The following is a 20,164-nucleotide window of genomic DNA, read 5'->3' as shown; positions in this document are numbered from 1 at the left end:
TTAAGAAATAATTTCCTATGGCTGAACTCCCATCAGGAAGCTTCCACAAGCCTCTTATCCTTATCCATTAGAGGGCAGACAGAATGAAAACCACAATCACAGAAAATTAACCAAACTGATCACATGGATAACAGCCTTGTCTAACTCAACTATGAGCCATGGCGTGTGGGGCCACCCAAGACAAACGGGTCATGGTGGAGAGGTCTGACAGAAGGTGGTCCACTGGAGAAGGGAATGGCAAACCACTTCAGTATTCTTGCCTTGAGAACCCCATGACCAGTATGAAAAGGCCAAAATATAGGACACTGAAAGATGAACTCTCCAGGTTGGTAGGTGCCCAATATGCTACTGGAGATCAGTGGAGAAATAACTCCAGAAAGAATGAAGGGATGGAGCCAAAGCAGAAACAACACCCAGTTGTGGATATGACTGGTGATGGAAATACAGTCCAATGCTGTAAAGAGCAATATTGCATAGGAACCTGGAGTGTTAGGTCCATGAATCAAGGTAAATTGGAAGTGGTCAAACAGGAGATGTCAAGAGCGAACATCGACATTTTAGGAATCAGTGAACTAAAATGGACTGGAATGGATGAATTTAACTCAGATGACCATTATATCTACTACTGTGGGCAAGAACCCATGAGAAGAAATGGAGTAGCCATCATAGTCAACAAAAGAGTCCAAAATTCAATACTTCGGTGCAGTCTCAAAAACAACAGAATAATCTCTGCTTGTTTCCAAGGCAACCCATTCAATATCACAGTAATCCAAGTCTATGCCCCAACCACTAATGACAAAGAAGTTGAAGTTCAACGGTTCTATAAAGACCTACAAGACCTTCTAGAACTAACAGCAAAAAAAGATGTCCTTTTCATCGTAGGGGACTAGAATGCAAAAGTAGGTAGTCAAGAGATACCTGGAGTATTGGGGTAACATGTAGTTTGGCCTTGAAATACAAAATGAAGCAGGGCAAAGGCTAACAGAGTTTTGCCAAGAGAATGCAATGGTCATAGCAAACACTGTCTTCCAACAACACAAGAGACAACTCCACACATGAATATAACCAGATGGTCAATACTGAAATCAGATTGATTATATTCTTTGCAGCCAAAGATGGAGCAGCTCTATACAGTCAACAAAAACAAGACTGGGAGGTGACTTGGCTCAGATCGTGAACTCTTTATTACAAAATTCAGACTTAAATGAAGAAAGTAGGGAAAACCACTAGACCATTCAGGTATGACCAAAATCAGATCCCTTATGATTATACAGTGGATGTGACAGATTCAAGGGATTAGACCTGATAGAGTGCCTGAAGAACTATGGAGGGACATTGTACAGGAGGCGGTGATCAAAACCATCCCGAGAAAAAGAAATGCAAGAAGGCAAAATGGTTGTCTGAGGAGGCCTTACAAATAGCTGTGAAAAGAAGAGAAGTGAAAGGCAAAGGAGAAAAGGAAAGATATACTCATCTGAATGCAGAGTTCCAAAGAATTGCAAGGAGAGATAAAGCCTTCCTCAGTGATCAATGCAAAGAAATAGAGGAAAACAATAGAATGGGAAAGACTAGAGCTCTCTTCAAGAAAATTAGAGATACCAAGGGACTATTTCATGCAAAGATGGGCTTAATAAAGGACAGAAATGGTATGGACCTAACAGAAGCAGAAGATATTAAGAAGAGGTGGCAAGAATACACAGAAGAACTATACAAACAAGATCTTAATGAGCCAGATAACCATGATAGTGTGATCACTCACCTAGAGCCAGACATCCTGGAATGTGAAGTCAAGTGGGCCTTAGGAAGCATATCTACGAATAAAGCTAGTAGAGATGAGGGAATTCCAGTTGAGCTATTTCAAATCCTAAAAGATGATGCTGTGGAAGTTCTGCACTCAATATGCCAGCAAATTTGGAAAGCTCAGCAGTGGCCACAGGACTAGAAAAGGTCAGCTTTCATTCCAGTCCCAAAGAAAGGCAATGCCAAAGAATGTTCAAACTACCCCACAATTCCACTCATCTCACATGCTAGCAAAGTGATGCTCAAAATTCTCCAAACTAGGCTCCAACAGTACATGAACCGAGAACTTCCAGATGTTCAAGCTGGATTCAGAAAAGGCAGAGGAACCAGAGATCAAGTTGCCAACATGTGTTGGACCATAGAAAAAGCAAGAGAGTTCCAGAAAAACATCTATGTCTGCTTTATTGACTATGCCAAAGCCTTTGACTGTGTGGGTCACAACTGTGGAAAATTCTGAAAGAGATGGGAATAACAGACCACCTTACCTGCCTCCTGAGAAATCTGTATGCAGATCAAGAGGCAACAGTTAGAACTGGACATGAAACAATGGACTGGTTCCAAATTAGGAAAGGAGTCTGTCAAGGCTGTATATTGTCACCCTGCTTATTTAACTTATATGCAGAGTACATCATGCAAAATGCCAGGCTGGATTAAGCACAAGCTGAAATCAAGATTGCCGGGAGAAATAGCAATAACCTCAGATATGCAGATGACACCACCCTTATAGCAGAAAGTGAAGAGGAGCTAAAGAGCCTCTTGATGAAAGTGAAAGAGGAGTGAAAAAGTTGTCTTAAAACTCAACATTCAAAAAACTAAGATCATGGCATCTGCTCCCATCACTTCATGGCAAACAGATGGGGAAACAGTGGAAACAGTGAGAGACTGAAATCATGGTCCCTTCAACGTTGGGACTGGATGGATGCCATGATTCTAGTCTTGAGCGCTGAGTTTTAAGCCAGGTTTTTCACTCTTCTGTTTCACCTTCATCAAGAAGCTCTTTAGCTCCTCTTCGCTTTCTGCCATAAGGGTGGTGTCATCTGCATATCTGAGGTTATTGATATTTCTCCCTGCAATCTTGATTCCAGCTTGTGATTCACCCAGCTGGCATTTTGCATGATATACTCTGCATATAAGTTAGATAAGCAGGGTGACAATATACAGCCTTGACGTATTCCTTTCCCAGTTTTGAACCAGTCCATTGTTCCATGTCCAGTTTTAACTGCTGCTTTTTGACCTATATACAGGTTTCTGAGGAGGCAGGTCAGGTGGTCTGGTATTCCCATCTCTTGAAGAATTTTCCACAGTTTATTGTGATCCACACAGTCAAAGGTATAGTCAATGTTTTTCTGGAATGCTCTTGCTTTTTCTATGATCCAACGGATGTTGGTAATTTGATCTCTGGTTCCTCTGTTGAAGCCTAGCTTGAAGGATTTTGAACACTACCTTGCTTGCAAGTGAAATGAGTGCAATTGTGTGGTAGTTTGAACATCCTTTGGCATTGCCCTTCTTTTGGATTTGAATGAAAGCTGACTTTTTCCAGTCCTGTGGCCACTACTGAGTTTTCCAAATTTGATGGCATATTGATTAATGAAAGCAAAATTATAACATTTCATTTCACTGTAGTGAAAGCAGTGCTTAGAAGGAAATTTAGCTGAAAACATAGTAAAAAGGGAGAAAGGTCTCAAGTCTATAATCTTCCAGTTTAAGATATTAACGATATTAGACAAAAGAAGTGCAGACAGAACCCAAAGTGAGCAGAAGAAAACAACAGAAGTTAGAGAAAAAAAAAAAAAAATGATATAGGCATTCGAGAAAAAAGAAAAACCAATAAAACAATCCCTTTACAGAAAAGTGAAAAAAATTGACAAACGTGTAGCTAGAATGATCCAGTAAAAAAGACTGAAAATCAAGAATGAAGAAAGGGAATTCTAGTAACCTCATAGAAATAAAACAAATTTATAAGAGAGTACTATGAATAATTATATACCAACAAACCTACTAATCTAAATGAACAAGTTCCTAGGAAGACAAACTATCAAAACTTTCAAGAAGTAGTAGTATAGAAAAGTCTGAGTGGGCCTATACTATACAAAGACATTGAATTTGTAAAAAAACAAACAAACAAACAAAAATTCATACATATATATATCCCCATAAAGAAAAGTTCAGGTGACTTCACTGGTGAATTCTACAAAACATTTAGAGAAGTAACACCAGTGTTTCACAAACTCTTAAAAAATAGAAGAGAGGGAAACATTTCCACCTTGCTCTATGAGGTATTAACCTCATACCAAAACCAGACAAAGGCATCTTAAGACCACTACAGAACTATTATCCTTTATGAACACAGATACTAAAATTACCAACAACATAGTATCAGACCAAATCCATCACCATCTAGAAACCCTTATACACCATGAATATCCCTTATGAATACAGACACAAAAAGGTGACAACTCAAATCGATCAATGGTGAACAAGCATCATACAGAAACTTCCCTGGTGGTCTAATGGTAAAGAATCTGCCTGCCAATTCAGAGGACACAGGACGGTCCCTGGTCCGGGAATGAAGATCCCACAAGTTGCTTGGCAACCAAGCCCGTGCACCCAGGGCCCATGCTCTGCAACAAGAGAACCCACCGCAGTGAGAAGCCCGCACACCGCAACGAGAGAGAGCCCGCCAACAGTAAGTGTTACAGACCATGACTGGGTGGAGTTCATCCTGCGAAAGCAGGACATTTCCAACATATAAAAATAAGTCAGTGTAATAGTCCATACCAATAAAAGAGGTAGACACTTGGTTATCACTATTAATGGAGAAAAAGAACTTTGATGATAAAACACTAAACACTAGGAGCAGAAGGAAGCTTCAACTATGAAAAGCCCACAGCTGACATACTTAATGGTGAATGAAGGGAAGCTTTTCCCCTAAGATCAGACACGAGGCAAGGATGTTCACCCTCACCTCATCAACTCAACATTGTACTAGAGGCTCCAGTCAGAGCAATTAGGCAGGAGGAAAAAAAAAAAAAGGCATTTATACAAAAGGAAAAAGCTTATCTATTTGTAGATGACGTGACCTTGTATATTTGTTGTTCAGTTGCTCAGTCGTGTCCAACTCTTTGTGGCCCCATGCATGGACTGAAGCATGCCAGGCCTCCCTGTCCATTACCAACTCCTGGAGTTCACTCAAACTCATGTCCATTGAGTCAGTGATGCCATCCAACCATCTCATCCTCTGTCGTCCCCTTCTCCTCCCACCCTCAATCCTTCCCAGCATCAGGGGCTTTTCTAATGAGTCAGTTGTTGGCAAAGTAATGTCTCTGCTTTGTAATATGCTGTCTAGGTTTGTCACAGCTTTTCTTCCAAGGAGCAAGTGTCTTTCAATAGAGAAAACCCTAAAAACACCAGAAAATTATTAGTGCTCTGAAGTTCAGCAAGGTTGCTAGATTCAAGATCAATATAAAAAAATACAACTGTATTTTTATACACTTGCAATGAATTTAAAAGAACAATTTCATTTATTATAGCATCCTCCAAAATACTTGGGAATAAAAATAAAAGGAATATAAAATTTGTACACTAAAAATGAATGAATAGGAATAAATCCTGTGTTCATGAGTTGGAAAACAATATTATTAAAATGGCATCACTCCCCAAATTATAGATTTAATGCAATATCTATCAAAATTCCATTGATTTTTTGACAAAAATTGACAAGGTGACCCCAAAAAGTTCATATGGAACTTCAAAGAATCCAAAGTAGCCGAAACAATTTTGGTGAAGAACAAAGAGGACTTGTGCTTCCCAATCTAAAAACTTCCTACAATGCTAGTGTAATAATATCAAGTGTGGTACTCACTTAAGGACAGACATACAGATCAGTGGAACTGCATTGAGTCTAGAAATAACCCCATTCATTTATGGTCAATAGATTTCAGTAAAGGCACCAAGATAATGCAATAACCTCTTTCAACAAATGGTGCTGGGACAGCTAGATGCTCACTTGCAAAAGAATGAATTTGGACCCTACCTCACAACATATACAAAAATTAACTTCAGTGGATCATAGATCTAAATGTAAGAGCTCAAGCTATAAAACATTTAGAAGAAAACAGCTGTTAAGTCTGTGCCCTTGGATTAGGTATGACACCTAAAGCACAAGCAACTAAGAAAAAAACAGATAAATTAGATTTCATCTTAAAATTAAACACTTCGTCACAAAATTAAAAACTGTTGTGTACCAAAAAATATCAAAAAGTGAAAAGACAACCAACAAATGGAGAAAATATTTGCAGATCACGTATCTGGTAAGGGTCTAATATTCAAAATAGAGAACTCCTACAACTAAATAATAGAAAGAAAATTCAGTTTTTCAAGTGGGCATAAGGTTTTATTTCAGACTTCTTTTGCATTGGGGTAGAGCCGGTTAACAGTGTTGTGTTAGCTTCAGGTGAACAGCGAAGGGATTCAGCCACACACACGCATGAGAATGAAATAATGCCATTTGCCGCAACATGGGTGGACCTGGAGGCTGTCATACTGAGTGAAGTCAGTCGGACAGGGGGGAACTATTGTAGGACATCCCTTAGGTGTGGAATCAAAAAAGAAAGGATACGAATGAACTCACAAAACAGAGACTAACCAAGGTAGAGAACAAACGTGTAGTCGCCAGCGAGGAGGGGGCGGCAGGGGTAGCTGGGCTTTGGGATGGACATGTGCACAAGGCCTACTGTACAGCAGGGGGCTCTGCCCAGGCTTACGCGGCAGCCTCGATGGGAGGGGAGTCGGGGAGAATGGAGGCATCCGCTTTTAATCATTTCTTCAAAGAAGATATATAAGTGGCCGATAAGCACTTGGAAAAATATTCAGGGCCTCCCTGGTGGTCAGTGGTGAAGGGTCCGCCTGCCGGAGCAGGAGACACACGTTGAACCCCTGGTCCGGGAGGATCCCATGGGCCGCAGGGCCCTGGGGCCCGTGCGCCACCCGAAGCGCGGCTCCCGAGCCCACGCTCTGCAGCTCCTGAGGGCAGAGAGCTCACAGCTCTGCAACGAGAGAAGCCGCTGCAACGAGAGAAGCCGCTGCAACAAGCAGCTTACACACCGCAGCAAGGAGCAGCCCCCGCTGGCCGCAGCTAGAGGAGAGCCCAGGCAGCGTCAAAGACCCGGCACAGCCACAGATCAACACGTAAGATTATTCATTAAGAAAAGAAAGATACGTGTCATTATTTGCCACGAGAGAAACAAAGTCACACCACAATGAGAAACCACAGCCACTGAGACGGCGATGATCTTAGCAAACAGTAATAAGCACTGGGAAGCATGTGGAAATACCTGAATCCTTACACACTGCTCACAGGGCTGCAAAAGGACGGAGTCCCTTTGGAAAACAGTCCTGCTGCTGCTGCTGCTGCTGAGTCGCTTCAGTCGTGTCTGACTCTGCACAACCCCGTAGACAGCCGCCCACCAGGCTCCCCTGTCCCTGGGATTCTCCAGGCAAGAACACTGGAGTGGGTTGCCATGTCCTTCTCCAAAACAGTCTTGACAGTTCCTGAAATAATTAAGCCCAGCATAAATAATATGACCCAGCAATTCTCTCTTAGGTGTATCCACAAGGAGTTGAAAACACGTTCACATACATAAACTTGTACGTGAATGTTCATAGCAGCATTATTCCTAACAGCCAAAAGTGGAAGCCACCTGAAGTCCACTTACTTATGAATGGATAAATGAATGTGATGTATCTATACAGAGGCCTGGTATTCAGCCATAGACACGAAGAGCTTGTACGTGGTACACAAGCATAAACCTTGAAAACAGTACACCAGGTGGAAGGAGGCAGGAACAAAAGGCCACCTGGCGTATGATTCCATTTATAGATGTTCAGAGTGGGCAAACCCGCAGAGATAGGAAGTGTGTTAGTGACTGCCATAGTGGGGTGGGCACAGCGTTTCTTTCGGGGGGCAGTGCTGGGTGGGCTGCCTGTGGGGCCCAGGTGGGGCTCTCTCAGCAGGGCGGTGGGCAGGCCCTCCTCCTGAGAGGCCGTGGCAGGCGCTGGGACAGACAGGCTGCCAGCAGGCCGTGGCTGTGCCTCCCCAAGACCGGGACGTCTTCAGCTCATTGCTGCCTCTCACTTCCTCCTGGAGGAGAACCACAGATAGGCACAGCTGCGCCTCCAGGAGAAACCGCGCGGACCGGCCACTTCCCCCCAGCCCGATTCCGCCAAAAGTACACGGGGCGTCCCGCCCCTCTGCTGTGGTCCAGATCGCCGTTTGCCTCCTGAGTTTCAGGATCACAGCTGACAAAAGCATGTCACGACCATGAGTCATGAGTGCATTTTTTTCTTTTTTATCTTGAGAATGACTTATTCTGCTCATTTCCCCTGCCTCCGCTTTGCTCTGCCATCTGGCAACTGCTTTTCATCGTGGAAGTCCCCCCTCGTTTCTGCTTTGTTTGCAGTTAGTTCTGAATCCTCAGTAGATAGTAACTCGGGGAAAGTTCTCAGTGCTTTGCTCACAGGAGCAGAAGGTGTATCCAGCAGGTGCTTCAGAAACGTCTACTGGTGAAGGAGGTGCCCCAAGTCTGCATGGAGGCCTGGCCTCTGTCTCTCTCGGGCTGATCTGAATCATCTTGGCAGGAAGCAAGATGTGCATTTCTGAGATGATTTCTGCTTCCCTGGGGCGGCAGCGGCGGCCACATCCGGCGCCGCGTGGCGCCGCCAGCTCACCCTTCCTGGGTCTGCGCCAGCATCTGGTGGGAGAGGTCCCTGTTCCAGGGGCACCTCCCAGGTTTCCTCGGGAATCCTGATTTGTTTCTGCAAATTCCCGGAAGGCCGGCCTGACTCATTCCAGGCCTTTGCAAACAGGCAGGGAGTCAGTGGGTCTTCGCTTCTTTCCCACGTGAATGATTCACCACACATTCCACACATAAGAAAACGGGTGCAACAAGGGTCAAATAAACAGGCGAGGTCTGCATGGAGAAGAGGAAACCAGGAGGCCAAGAAAGCCACGGTCAGCCTGCCTCTAGCATCTGTGCTCTTTATTCTCCTGTCTGAAAGCCAGGGAAGGGCCCGGAGGGCCACGCTGTGGGAGACGGACGAAGAATCTCATTTTTTACTTTGTATAATTATAATAACAATTAATTATATATTATATATATATGCACATACTGCTTCAAAAGACCTAATTTATAACAGAGATGAAACTAGGTATACATTGAAGAGGCAAATCACAGAAAGCTAACTATCCGTTTTCTTTAAAAAAATAAAAATAAAACCTATCCACTTTCCACTTTAAAAATGATCTGAGATAATTACTAGGCATAGAGTCAAAACAACATGGAAATATTGGACACGAGTAATTCCGACACCAGTGGCCTGAAAGCTGTCTTCACACACTGAGTATGACCTTGCATCTGCAGTTCACGCTGTGGGAGGTCCTGCTCTGTCTGTGGTGGGCTCTCCAAAGACACCTGTCCAGTGACTGGATAAAGTCTGCATGCGCCAACCCCAGGCCGCTCCGGCAACCCATCTGCAAGGAGAAGGCCCTGCTGTGGACTGGGATGAGTTCACAGCATCGTTCCATCCCTCACAGCCAGGCAGCCAGAAGGCTCTTGCCCAGAGCTAGCGTGATTTACTGACGTGCCTGGAATCCCTGGATGAGACACGCTGTGCACAGGAATCCCATTACTCATCTGTTCCCATCGCTGCCCTCTCTTCGGCACTTTTTCCAGCCTCTCTCTCTCCGGGGCATGGCCCTCTTTCTTTCCAGTTATTCTGAGGCCTGCCCGATACATTCCGATCACTGGCAGAAAGGCAGATTGGAGAAAAGCTTCCCCTCTGTTTTTAAAAGCTGCCTCAGGCTCCACATTGCTGAGGCCGCTGGTGGCTCTGGCGCGATCGGTCCGTGTGGATGAATTCTGGCCACCGGCATGGAAGAGTCCCCATGGCAGCCATTCTAAGACGGCTTTTGCTTTGAGAGTTTGTTCTTACCCTCGAAAGTGTTTGGCGCTTGTGAAACACCCGTATATCCTGGTGTCACTTGATCAACAAGGACATACACACACAGCACACAAAACTAGCCGTCCCGTGGGCATGAAACACAAACGGACGTTTATTTTTGTTCGAGCTCTTAAAACAATTGTGTGATGAAAGGTCTGCTGGAGGAAGAAATGGCTTGAAAAACAGAAACGAGAGTATAAAATACCAGAAAATACCTCACTAATTTCCATCCAAGAGGGAAAGACCCTGGTGCGACCTGTCTCCCTGCCTCCCCCCAGCTGGGCTCTGGGGCAGAGAGGTGGTCCCACCGCTGTGAGCTTCGGCCTGTGCCAGCGTGTGTGTGTGTGTGTGTGTGTGTGTGTGTGTGTGGGTGTCCACACCCCCTAGTCCTTCTCATACAACCGCCCATAGAGAGCTGCCGTCACCAGCCCAGACTTCAGTCCCCTCTTCTTCAGGAAATAATGACCACTCTCCCAGCCCAGCTGGTCAGGGGTTTCCAGGGTCATCCCCGAGGTCAGAAGCATTGGAAAGATATAAGAAGTACTGAAGTTCCCCCACAGATGAAACTCAAACATCCCCGTGGCCTCTGTGATCTCCTGCCCACACGTGTCAAAGCCAAGACCCCCACACTTGACCAGGGCACAGACTTGGACATAGAAGGTGCCATGCACGGTGTGAAGACCATCAAAGACCCCCAGGGCATACAGCTCCTGGGACATGGTGGGCCTCTGGTAAAGCAAATGACAGCAGAGGCCGTTTGCACAGATGCGGAGGTGGCCTTCCCTTCCCCACACGGGAACCAGGGTGAAATTGTCATACATCATCTCAGAGTTAAACGCGGGAGAGGCATTCGTAGTTGATTTGGGGGCTCCATCACAATGCACATCCTGGGCATCCTTCTCAGAGTAGGGATCTCCTGCCAAGATTTCTAAAAACTTCCTATGGGATGAGTCCATTTTCCCTGTGGCATTCCCTGTACTGATGAGACCCTGTGGGTTTTTGGCTACCTCGGCAATTATGAGGTGACCTTCAGGACTTTCCATGTTGTGGTGCCAAAAGGACTTCAGAGGGGTGTGTATGCCACTTCCCGTCATCCCCAGAGATGGGTGGTGGATGTTCGCAGCCAGAAAGTTGATGCCAAAAGCGATGGCGAAACCTCTCTGTATCTGAATGGCTGCCAAGAGTGGGAGCTGGTTCATCCAGGCAGTCGGATATACAACGTGCTTCACCTCCGAGTCTCTGAGGAGCCTGACAGCAGGGTCAAAGAACAATATGTCAAAGCAAGTGAAGATGCCGAACTTGCCAGCGAACGGGGTGTCGAAGACTATGTGATCCACCTCCAGAGGGGTATTGAACGCCGCCTCAAAATAGAGGTTATGTTTGCGGTAGCGGTCAACCAGGGTTCCATTACTGCTGAACACAACGTTCGTGTTAAACTGGTATCTGCCATCACTCGGGCACCCTGGGTCGCTGCTATGACAAGGCTGCTTTGTCCCAAGATTGGCCACCAGGAACATCTCTCCCTTCATAGCCATACAACTCAGGCGCTGGAGAACCTAGAGGGGGAAATAAAAGTGTAAATAAAGGAAGTTTTAAACCCTGCCTTTTTCTTTTAATTTTAGAATAGTACCTGTATTATGTCCATAATATATAAACAGCTATCATAAATCAATAAGAAAAAATTAACCACTACTGAAAGCACGCAAAGAATATGAACAGGTGGGTTACAGACAAACAAATACAAATGGCCAACAAACATCTGAGGAGATGCTCAGTCTCATTAGTAGTAAGGACATACAAATTAAAATGATAATGAGGTGTCATTTCTCACCTCCATAAGACTGGCAAAAATTAAAAAGACTATTCTATCTCTCACTGACCAAAGGATGGGCAAACAGGCACTCATATGCTATTACTGGGGATGCAAAGTGCAACAAAATCCTTTAAAGGGAAAACACAGTGCTCTTTAAAAAATAATTTTAAAAGTGTTTATCCTGGGGGGCTCCAATCAATGTGGCAGAATAGGGGGATGTGGAGCTCACTTCCCTCCCACATACACATCAAAATACACCTCCATCTGGAATAATTCTCATGAAATACCTGCTGAATGCTGACAGACCATCTCAAACACCCAAAATCGTAAGAGAAAACCACACATCGGGTAGGGCGAAAGAAAAAAAAGTGTGTGGGGGAGGGGATTGGGAAGGGACTTGCACCCCTGAGAAGTAGCTGTGAAAGAGGAAAGGATCCCACACCCTGGGAAGCCCCTTCACCCGTGGGGAGCTCAGTCCAAGACAGAAAGGGAGCTTCAGGGGCTAGAGGAGAGCCCAGCCACCAGCCCACGGCAGACAGAGCAGAGAGGCTCGCACGGACAGTCCGAGCTGCCGCTCTGTGCTAGAGACACGCGTGCACCCATGTCTGCAGCGGGGCTGGGTGCTGAACTCAGGCTTCAGAGGTCAGACGGAGGGGCAGGACTGGAGCTGGCTGCACGCAGAGAGCCTGGGGGCTGGAGCATGGTGAGGGGGCAAGGATGTATGCAGACGAAGCCTGGGCCCGCCACAGAAGGGAAGAGCCTTTGTTAACGAGCATGCAAGGCAAGGGCGGGCCTGCCGTAGGAGCCTCAGTCTTGGCACGCTCACGGCGGGCTTGCAGAGCCATCGAAACCCCATTGTTAATGCACACGCCCCACAGAGGGGTGGGGTCCACCACAGCAGCCTCTTTCTCCATGGGTGCTGATGACAGCGCTACTTCTGTGAGTTCTGGGGGAGCACCCATGGGCTGCCCACGTGCAGAGGCAGGAAGCCGAGCCCTCCCCCTGCCACCGTGCGGGTCACCCCACCACTGCCCGCTCCATAAGTTCAGCGCCCCTGGGACATCCCAGGGAGCAGCTCCCGGGCCTGGGACAGGTCCGGCCCTAGTGGCCGCGTGCTTGTGGGGACAGGCACACGGAGGCCGGGCAGGGCGTGGCTTGCTTCCGCAGGTCCCACAGCAGATCCAGGTGCGACTACTGTGCTCAGGATGCCTGACTTCAGCGAAGCTGCACCGGCCTGTGAGAACGCCCCCTGAGGGACACCAGGGCAGGCTGCCGGCGTGCCTGGGGTTGAGAGGGACCGAGAGCAGTGCCAACAGCAGAGCGCTTTGTACGCTTGCGTGACAGGCAATGGGTGACACCACAGAGCACACTTGGGGGGACAGCGCTGGCAGAGGAAGACAGTGGCTCCTCTCCCGGAAGGAGTGCTCCAACCCCACCTCAGCTCCCCGGCTCAGAAACGGGCCTGGGGGCTTCTGCTCCAACAGTTCGGGAGCAGATCTGGCCCCCAGTGGGCAGTGACAGCCACTCAGCAAGGAGGAGCCCTGCTCAGCATCCAGCGCAGGCTCTGGTCACCAGAACACCTGTCATACCTCCTGTTAAGGGGATAATGACCAATATACACCGAGGAAAGAGCAGCAGACATCTACACTAAAGACAGCCCTCACACCAAAAATATTAAACCCACACAGGCTACCCAGCGATGCTAGCACATAAAGCTAGACTAGACCTCCCAGACCACAGTAGACCACCGTTTCTCCTAAACTCACAGAGTGAGAGAAATACAAGTGAAATACAGCGGAGGAACCACTCCCAATTAAAAGATCAAGAGAATCCCCCTGAAACAACAAATGATGAAACAGACCTCATCAGCCTAATATACACTGGATTCAAGAAGGAGATAATGAAAATACTGAAGGAATTAAGAAGAGCAATTGATAAAAATGCAGATTACCATAAAAAGGAACTAGAAACTATAAAGAGGAGCCAAGAAAAACTAGAAAACTCACTTGCCCAGACAAAAGCTGAGCTAAAGGCAATGAATAGCATAATAAATAATGCAGAAGAATGAATAAATACCTGGAAGATAGAATAATGGAAACCATCCAATCAGAAGGGCAGACAGAAAGTCAAATACAAAGGAAAAAAAATGAAAGCAATATAAGCTATGGGATAATATGGGCTTTCCAGGCGGCGCTAGTGGTAAAGAACAATGCAGGAGACACAAGAACCATAGGTTCAATCCCTGGTTGAGAAGATTCCATGGAGAAGGGCATGGCAACCCACTGCAGTACTCCTGCCTGGAGAATCCTATGGACGGAGGAGCCTGGAGAGCTACAGTCCACAGGGTTGCAAAGAGTCAGACACGACTGAAGTGACTTGGCACACATGTGCACATGGGATAATATAAAGTGTGCCAATCTAAACATAACAGAGATTCCAGAAGGAGAAGAAAGACAAAATGGGATCAAAAATTTCTTTGAAGAAATTACGGCTGAAAACTTCCCCAAAGGAAAGAAACGGATACCCAGATACAGGAAGCAGAAAGAGCCCCAAACAAGGTGAGCTGAAACAGACCTACACCAAGACATTCTATAATTCAAATGACAAAAGTTAAAGATAAAGAGAGGATTCTAAAGGCAGCAAGAGAAAAAAAGAACTAATTGCAAGGAAACCCCCTAAGGCTATCAGCTGATTTCTCTACAGAAATGGGCTTCCCTGGTGGCTCAGAAGGTAAAGCTTCTGCCTGCAATGCGGGAGGCCTGGGTTCAATCCCTGGGTCAGGAAGATCCCCTGGAGAAGGAAATGGCAACCCACTCCAGTATTCTTGCCTGGAAAATCCCATGGATGGAGAAGCCTGGTGGGCTACAGTGCATGCGGTCACAAAGAGTCAGACACGACTGAGCAACTTCACTTTCTTTCTTTCTCTACAGAAAAGTTGCAGGCCAGAAGGGAACAGCAAGATACACTCTTAAAAGCGTCTTAAGAGTTTTTAAAAAGTCTTAAAAGGGAAAAATCTGCACTTCCCTGGTGGCTCAGCTGGTAAAAATTCTGCCTGCAATGTGGGAGACCTGGGTTTGATCCCTAGGTTGGGAAGATGCCCTGGAGAAGGGAAAGGCTACCTGCTCCAGTATTCTGGCCTGGAGAATTCCACAGACTTAAGTCCATGGGATCGCAAAGAGTCGGACAGGACTGAGCAACTTTCACTTTCACTTTTCACAGGATACTCCACCCAGCAAGACTATCATTTAGAATAGAAGGAAAGGTAAAGAATTTCCCAGACAAGCAAAAAACTAAGAGAATACAGCAATACTAAACCTACCCTAAAGGAAATATTGAAAGATCTTCTCTAGATAGAAAAGAAGCAAGAATCTATGGAAAACAGAAAATCACAATTGGAAAGTAAATCACTTCAATAAACTATTATACAGATTTTTTTAAAAAATCAAAAATTTTGTGAAGGCAATGAACAGCAAAAGAATAAACATGAAGATGTAAAAGAGAACATAAAAAATCATAAAATGTTGGGGAGGAGAGTAAGAAAAAGCAGATTTCTTTCTCTGAATGTGTTTCGGCCTATGTGACTATAAGTCTAACGCAAGTAGATGTAAGAAGGGGTTAGCATACTTGAAAAACAGGGCAACCACAAATCAAAAACATACAACAGATTCACAGAAAAACAAAAAGAGAATCATCAAATCACAAAAAGAAGAAGAAAAAGGAACGAAAAAGAAATTAAAAAGTCAACTAGAAAACAAAGTCTACAATGGCAATGAATACATATCTATCAATAATTGTCTTAAATGTCAATGGACTAAATGCTCCAATCAAAAGAAAGAGTGGCAGATTGAGTTTAAACAAAAAGTGCTTACAATATGCTGCCTACTAGAGACTCACTTTAGGACGAAGGACATACACAGATTGAAGGTGGGGGGTGGGGCCCGCCTGCGGTCCAATGGCTCAGACGCCGCACTCCCAGCGCAGGGGCCCCAGGTTCGGTTTCTGGTCAGGGAACTGGATCCTGCACGCTGTAACTAAGACCCAGCACAGCCAAATAAAGACAAATTTTTTTAAAAAACTGAGGGGATGGAAAAATATATTTTATGCATATGGAAATGACAAGAAAATGAGGGTCACAATATTCATAGCAGATAAAATAGATTTTAAAACAAGGACCATAAAGAAAGATAAAGAAGGACACTATATAATGATAAAATGATCAGTACAAGAAGAGGATATTACACTTGTCAATATATATGCACCCAATATAGGATCACCCAAATGTTTAATACATAAAAGGAGAAACTGACAGGAATACAATAGCAGTAGGATACTACTGCTATATATATATATATATATATACACACACATGCCCTAAAGCCATTAGAAGGAAGGAAATAATAAACATGAGAGAGGAAATAAATAAAAATTAAAACAACAACAGGAAAAAAATCAATAAAACCAAGAGCTGGTCTTTTGAAAGGGTGAACAAAATCAACAAACCTCTAGCCAGGCTCAACAAATAAAAAAGAGAGAGAGAGAGAGGATCCCAAATAAACAAAAGAAGGAAAAAGAAGAGATAACAACTGCTACCACAGAAATATAAAAGACCATGCGAAAATACTATGAACAATTATGTGCTAACAATTTAGACAACTGAGATAAAATGGACAAGTTTCTAGAAACATACAGCCCACCACAACTGAAGCTGAAGAAACAGATAATTTGAACAGACCAATCACAACAAATGAAACAGAATCTATAATTTAAAAAAATAAACTTCCTACAAACAAAAGTCCAAGACCAGATGGCTTCACTGGGGAATTCTACCAAACATACAAAGAATAACTTATACCACCCTCCTCAAATTATTCTGAAAGACTGAAGAGGAGGAGCCAGCCCCAGAGACATTCTAGGAAGCCTCTATCACCCTGATACTAAAACCAAAGATGCTACCAAAAAAGAAAAGTACAGGCCAATATCTCTGATGAATATAGATGGAAAAATTCTCAGCAAAATATTAGCAAACTGAATCCAACAACACATAAAAAAGATCATATACCACAAATGGGCTATTCATCCTAGGGTCACAACCCAGGATCACAAGGATGGTTCAATGTATGCAAATTAACATGTGATACATTACACCAACCGGAGACAAAAACCACACAATCATCTTGATAGATGCAGAAAGAGCTTTTGATAAAATACAACATCCGTTCATGAAACAGACTCTCACCAAAGTGGGCAGAGAGGAAACATGTCTCAACGTAATAGAAGCTACTTATGACAAACCCATAGCCAATATAACACTCAATGGTGAAAAGCTGAAAGCCTTCCTGCTAAAATCTGGAAAAAGACAAGAATGCCCACTCTCATCACTTGTATTCAACATAGTATTGGAAAGTCCTAGTCACAGCAATGACAAGGGAAAAAAATAAAAGGCATCCAAATTGGAAGGTAAGAGGTAAAACTGTCATTATATGTAGATGACATGTTACTGTATACTGGAGTGGGTAGTCATTCTCTTCTCTCAGGGATCTTCCCGACCCAGGAATCGAACCTATGTCTCTTGCATTGCAGGCAGATTTTTTACCTCTGAGCCACCAGGGAAGCCCAACATATATTTAAAAAAACTCCTAAAGATCCACACAAAAACTACTAGAACTGATAAATGACTTCAGGCTGGTAGTAGGATACAAGATTAACATATAGAAATCAGTTGCATTTCTCTACACTGAAAATAAATGATCAAAAAGGGAATGTAAAAAAAAAACAAACAACTCTTAAAATTGTTTCAATTAAATAAAAATACTTAGCAATAAACCTGACCAAGGAGGTGAAAGACTTACATACTGAGAATTATAAAACATTAATAAAGAAAACTTGAGATGATTTAAAGAAATGGAAAGATATTCCATGCTCTTGGATTGGAAGAATTAATTCTGTTAAAATGGCCATACTACCCAAAGCAATCTACAGATTTAATGTAATCCCTATCAAATTATTCATGACATTTTTCACAGAACTTGGACAAATAACCCTAAAATGTATATAGAACCATAAAAGACCCAGAATTATCAAAGCAATACTGAAGAAAAAGAATAAAGCAGGAGGTATAACCCTCCCACACTTTAGACAAGACTACAAAGCTACAGTAATTAAAACAGTGTGATCTTAGCACAAAAACAAACATGGATCAGTGGAAAAGAAGAGAGAGCCCAGAAATAAACCTACACACCTATGGTCAATTAATCTTCAACAAGGGAGGCAAAAATATACAACAGAGAAAGACAGTCTCTTGAGGAAGTGGTGTTGAGAAAGTTAGACAGCCACATGTGAATAAATCAATGACCTTCACACCATACACAAAAATAACTCAAAATGGCTTAAAGACTCAAATATAAGACATGATACCATAAAACTCCCAGAAGAGAACGTAGGCAAACGTTTTCTGACATGAATTGTACCAATGCTGTCTTAGGTCAGTCTCCCAAGCTGAGAGAAAAAAAGCAAAATCAAACAAATGGGACCTAATCAAACAGCTTTTCTACAGCTAAGGAAACAAAACCAAAAGTCAACCTACGGACCAGGAGAAAATATTGCAAATGATGTGACAGACGATGGTTCAATTTCCAAAATATACAAACGGCTCATACAACGGAGCAGCCGCAACAACAAAAACCCGATTGACAAATGGCCAGAAGACCTAAATAGACATTTGTCCAAAGAAGACACACAGATGGCCCACAGGCACACGAAAAGATGTTCAACATTGCTAGTTATTAGAGAAGTGCACATCAAAACCACGGTGAAGTGGTGCCTCATTCCATTCAGAACGGCCATCATCAAAAAGTCCACACACAACAGTTGCTGGAGAGGGTGGGAGAAAGGAGATCTTTCCGACATCGCAGGTGGGAATGTACACTGGCGTGGCCACTGTGGGAAACAGTACGGAGGTCCCTCAAAAAGAATAAAGGGATTTCCCTGGTGGTCCAGCGGTTAAGCATCCGCCTTGTAATGCAGGAAATGCGGGTTTGATCTCTGGTCGGGGAACTAGGATTCCACATGTCATGGAGCCACTAAGCCCGCGACTAGTGTTCCATGACTAGTGAGCCTGAGAGCCGCAACTAGAGAGTCTGTGTGCTGCAAGGAAAGATCCCGCAAGACACAGCAAAGATCCCACGTGCAGCAACTAAGACCCAGCACAGCCAGATGCCCCAGCAAGCCCACTCCTGGGCATGTGTCTGGAGAAGACTAATCCAAAAAGATACACACGCCCCGATGTTCACAGCATCGCTATTCACAATAGCCAAGCTATGGAAGCAACCTCTGCGTCCACCGACTGACAAATGGATAAAAATGTGGTGCACACACACAATGGACTGTTACTCAGCCATAGAAAGAATGGAATCGTGCCACGTGCAACCACAGGGAGGGACTTAAGAGATTAGCAGAGTAAGTGAGGTAAGTCAGAAAGAGAAAGACAAATACCACACGCTATCACTTCGATGCGGAAGGTAAAATAGGACACAAATGAACTCATCTATGAAACAGGGCTTTCCTGGTAGCTCAGACAGTAACATGACTGCCTGTAATGCAGGAGACCTGGGTTCGATCCCTGGGTCGGGAAGATTCCCTGGAGAAGGAAATGGCAACCCACTCCAGTACTCTTGCCTGGAAAATCCCACGGATGGAGGAGCCTGGTGGGCTCCGGTCCATGGGGTCGCAAAGAGTGGGACACGACTGAGTGACTTCACTGGATGAAACAGAAGCAGACTCGCAGATGCAAAGAACAGACTTGCAGTGGCTGGGGAGGTGGCATGCGGGCTGCGGGAGAGAGGGACTGGGAGTTTGAGGTTAGCAGATGCAAACTACCGTCTATAAAACAGACAAATGGGATCCTACTGTGCTGTGCAGGGAACCATACTCAGTATCCTGTGATAAACCAAAATGAGAAAGAACAAACAACAATGTCTGTGCAGTGAACCACTTTGCTGAACAGCAGAAATTAACACATTGTAAATCAACTGTACATCAATGAAAAAACTTTTTTAAATAAAAAATAAAAATGACATCAGTATCTGCTGGATGCATAGACAAGAATCTATTAATAGTTGGAGGTGCATCCAATCATTCATAGCTTTCTCTAGAAAGCAGGGTAGGATGGAGGATGGAGTGTGCTGAAGTGGACTTTCATTTTTTAAGTTTTTACAATAATTTTATTTATTGACTTTTGGTTCTGCCATGTCTTTGTTCCCAGGAGGCCTTCTCTCCAGCCGCGGTGAGTGGGGGTGTCTCTTGCTGTGAAGTGGGGGCTCGAGGGGGCTTGGCCCTCGGTAGCCGCGGTCCCTGGGCTCCGGGGCGCTGGTGCAGGAGTGCTGGCCCACGGGCAGAGCCACTCCACTGCGCGTGGGGTCTTCGTGGACCAGGGATGGAGCCTGCGTCTCCTGCCTTGGCAGCTGGATCCTTTACCACTGAGCCACCGGGGAAGCCCAGTTTTTTTAACTTCTGTTTGATTTGTTGTTCTAGCATATATTCATGTAATGCTTGGTG

At 44.6% G+C, this 20,164-nt stretch overlaps 1 protein-coding gene across 2 annotated transcripts in view; it reads right to left on the bottom strand.

Annotated features, from left to right (window-relative positions):
* Nucleotides 1-9,886: 9,886 nt before the first annotated feature.
* BTD (biotinidase) overlaps nt 9,887-20,164 on the bottom strand; it is a 36,798-nt gene continuing 26,520 nt past the window's right edge. For both annotated transcript variants that reach the window (XM_081573275.1, XM_081573276.1), the window contains exon 4: nt 9,887-11,354. In XM_081573275.1, the coding sequence (XP_081429401.1) occupies nt 10,182-11,354 (1,173 nt within the window). In that variant the 3' untranslated portion in view covers nt 9,887-10,181. The remainder of the gene's footprint in view (nt 11,355-20,164) is intronic.

The sequence above is a fragment of the Giraffa tippelskirchi genome, chromosome 2 (genome assembly GCF_054371585.1).
Source record: "Giraffa tippelskirchi isolate mGirTip1 chromosome 2, T2T-mGirTip1v1.2.pri, whole genome shotgun sequence".
NCBI classification, from domain to species: Eukaryota; Metazoa; Chordata; class Mammalia; order Artiodactyla; family Giraffidae; genus Giraffa; species Giraffa tippelskirchi.
This window is presented reverse-complemented; position numbering and strand designations above follow the sequence as displayed.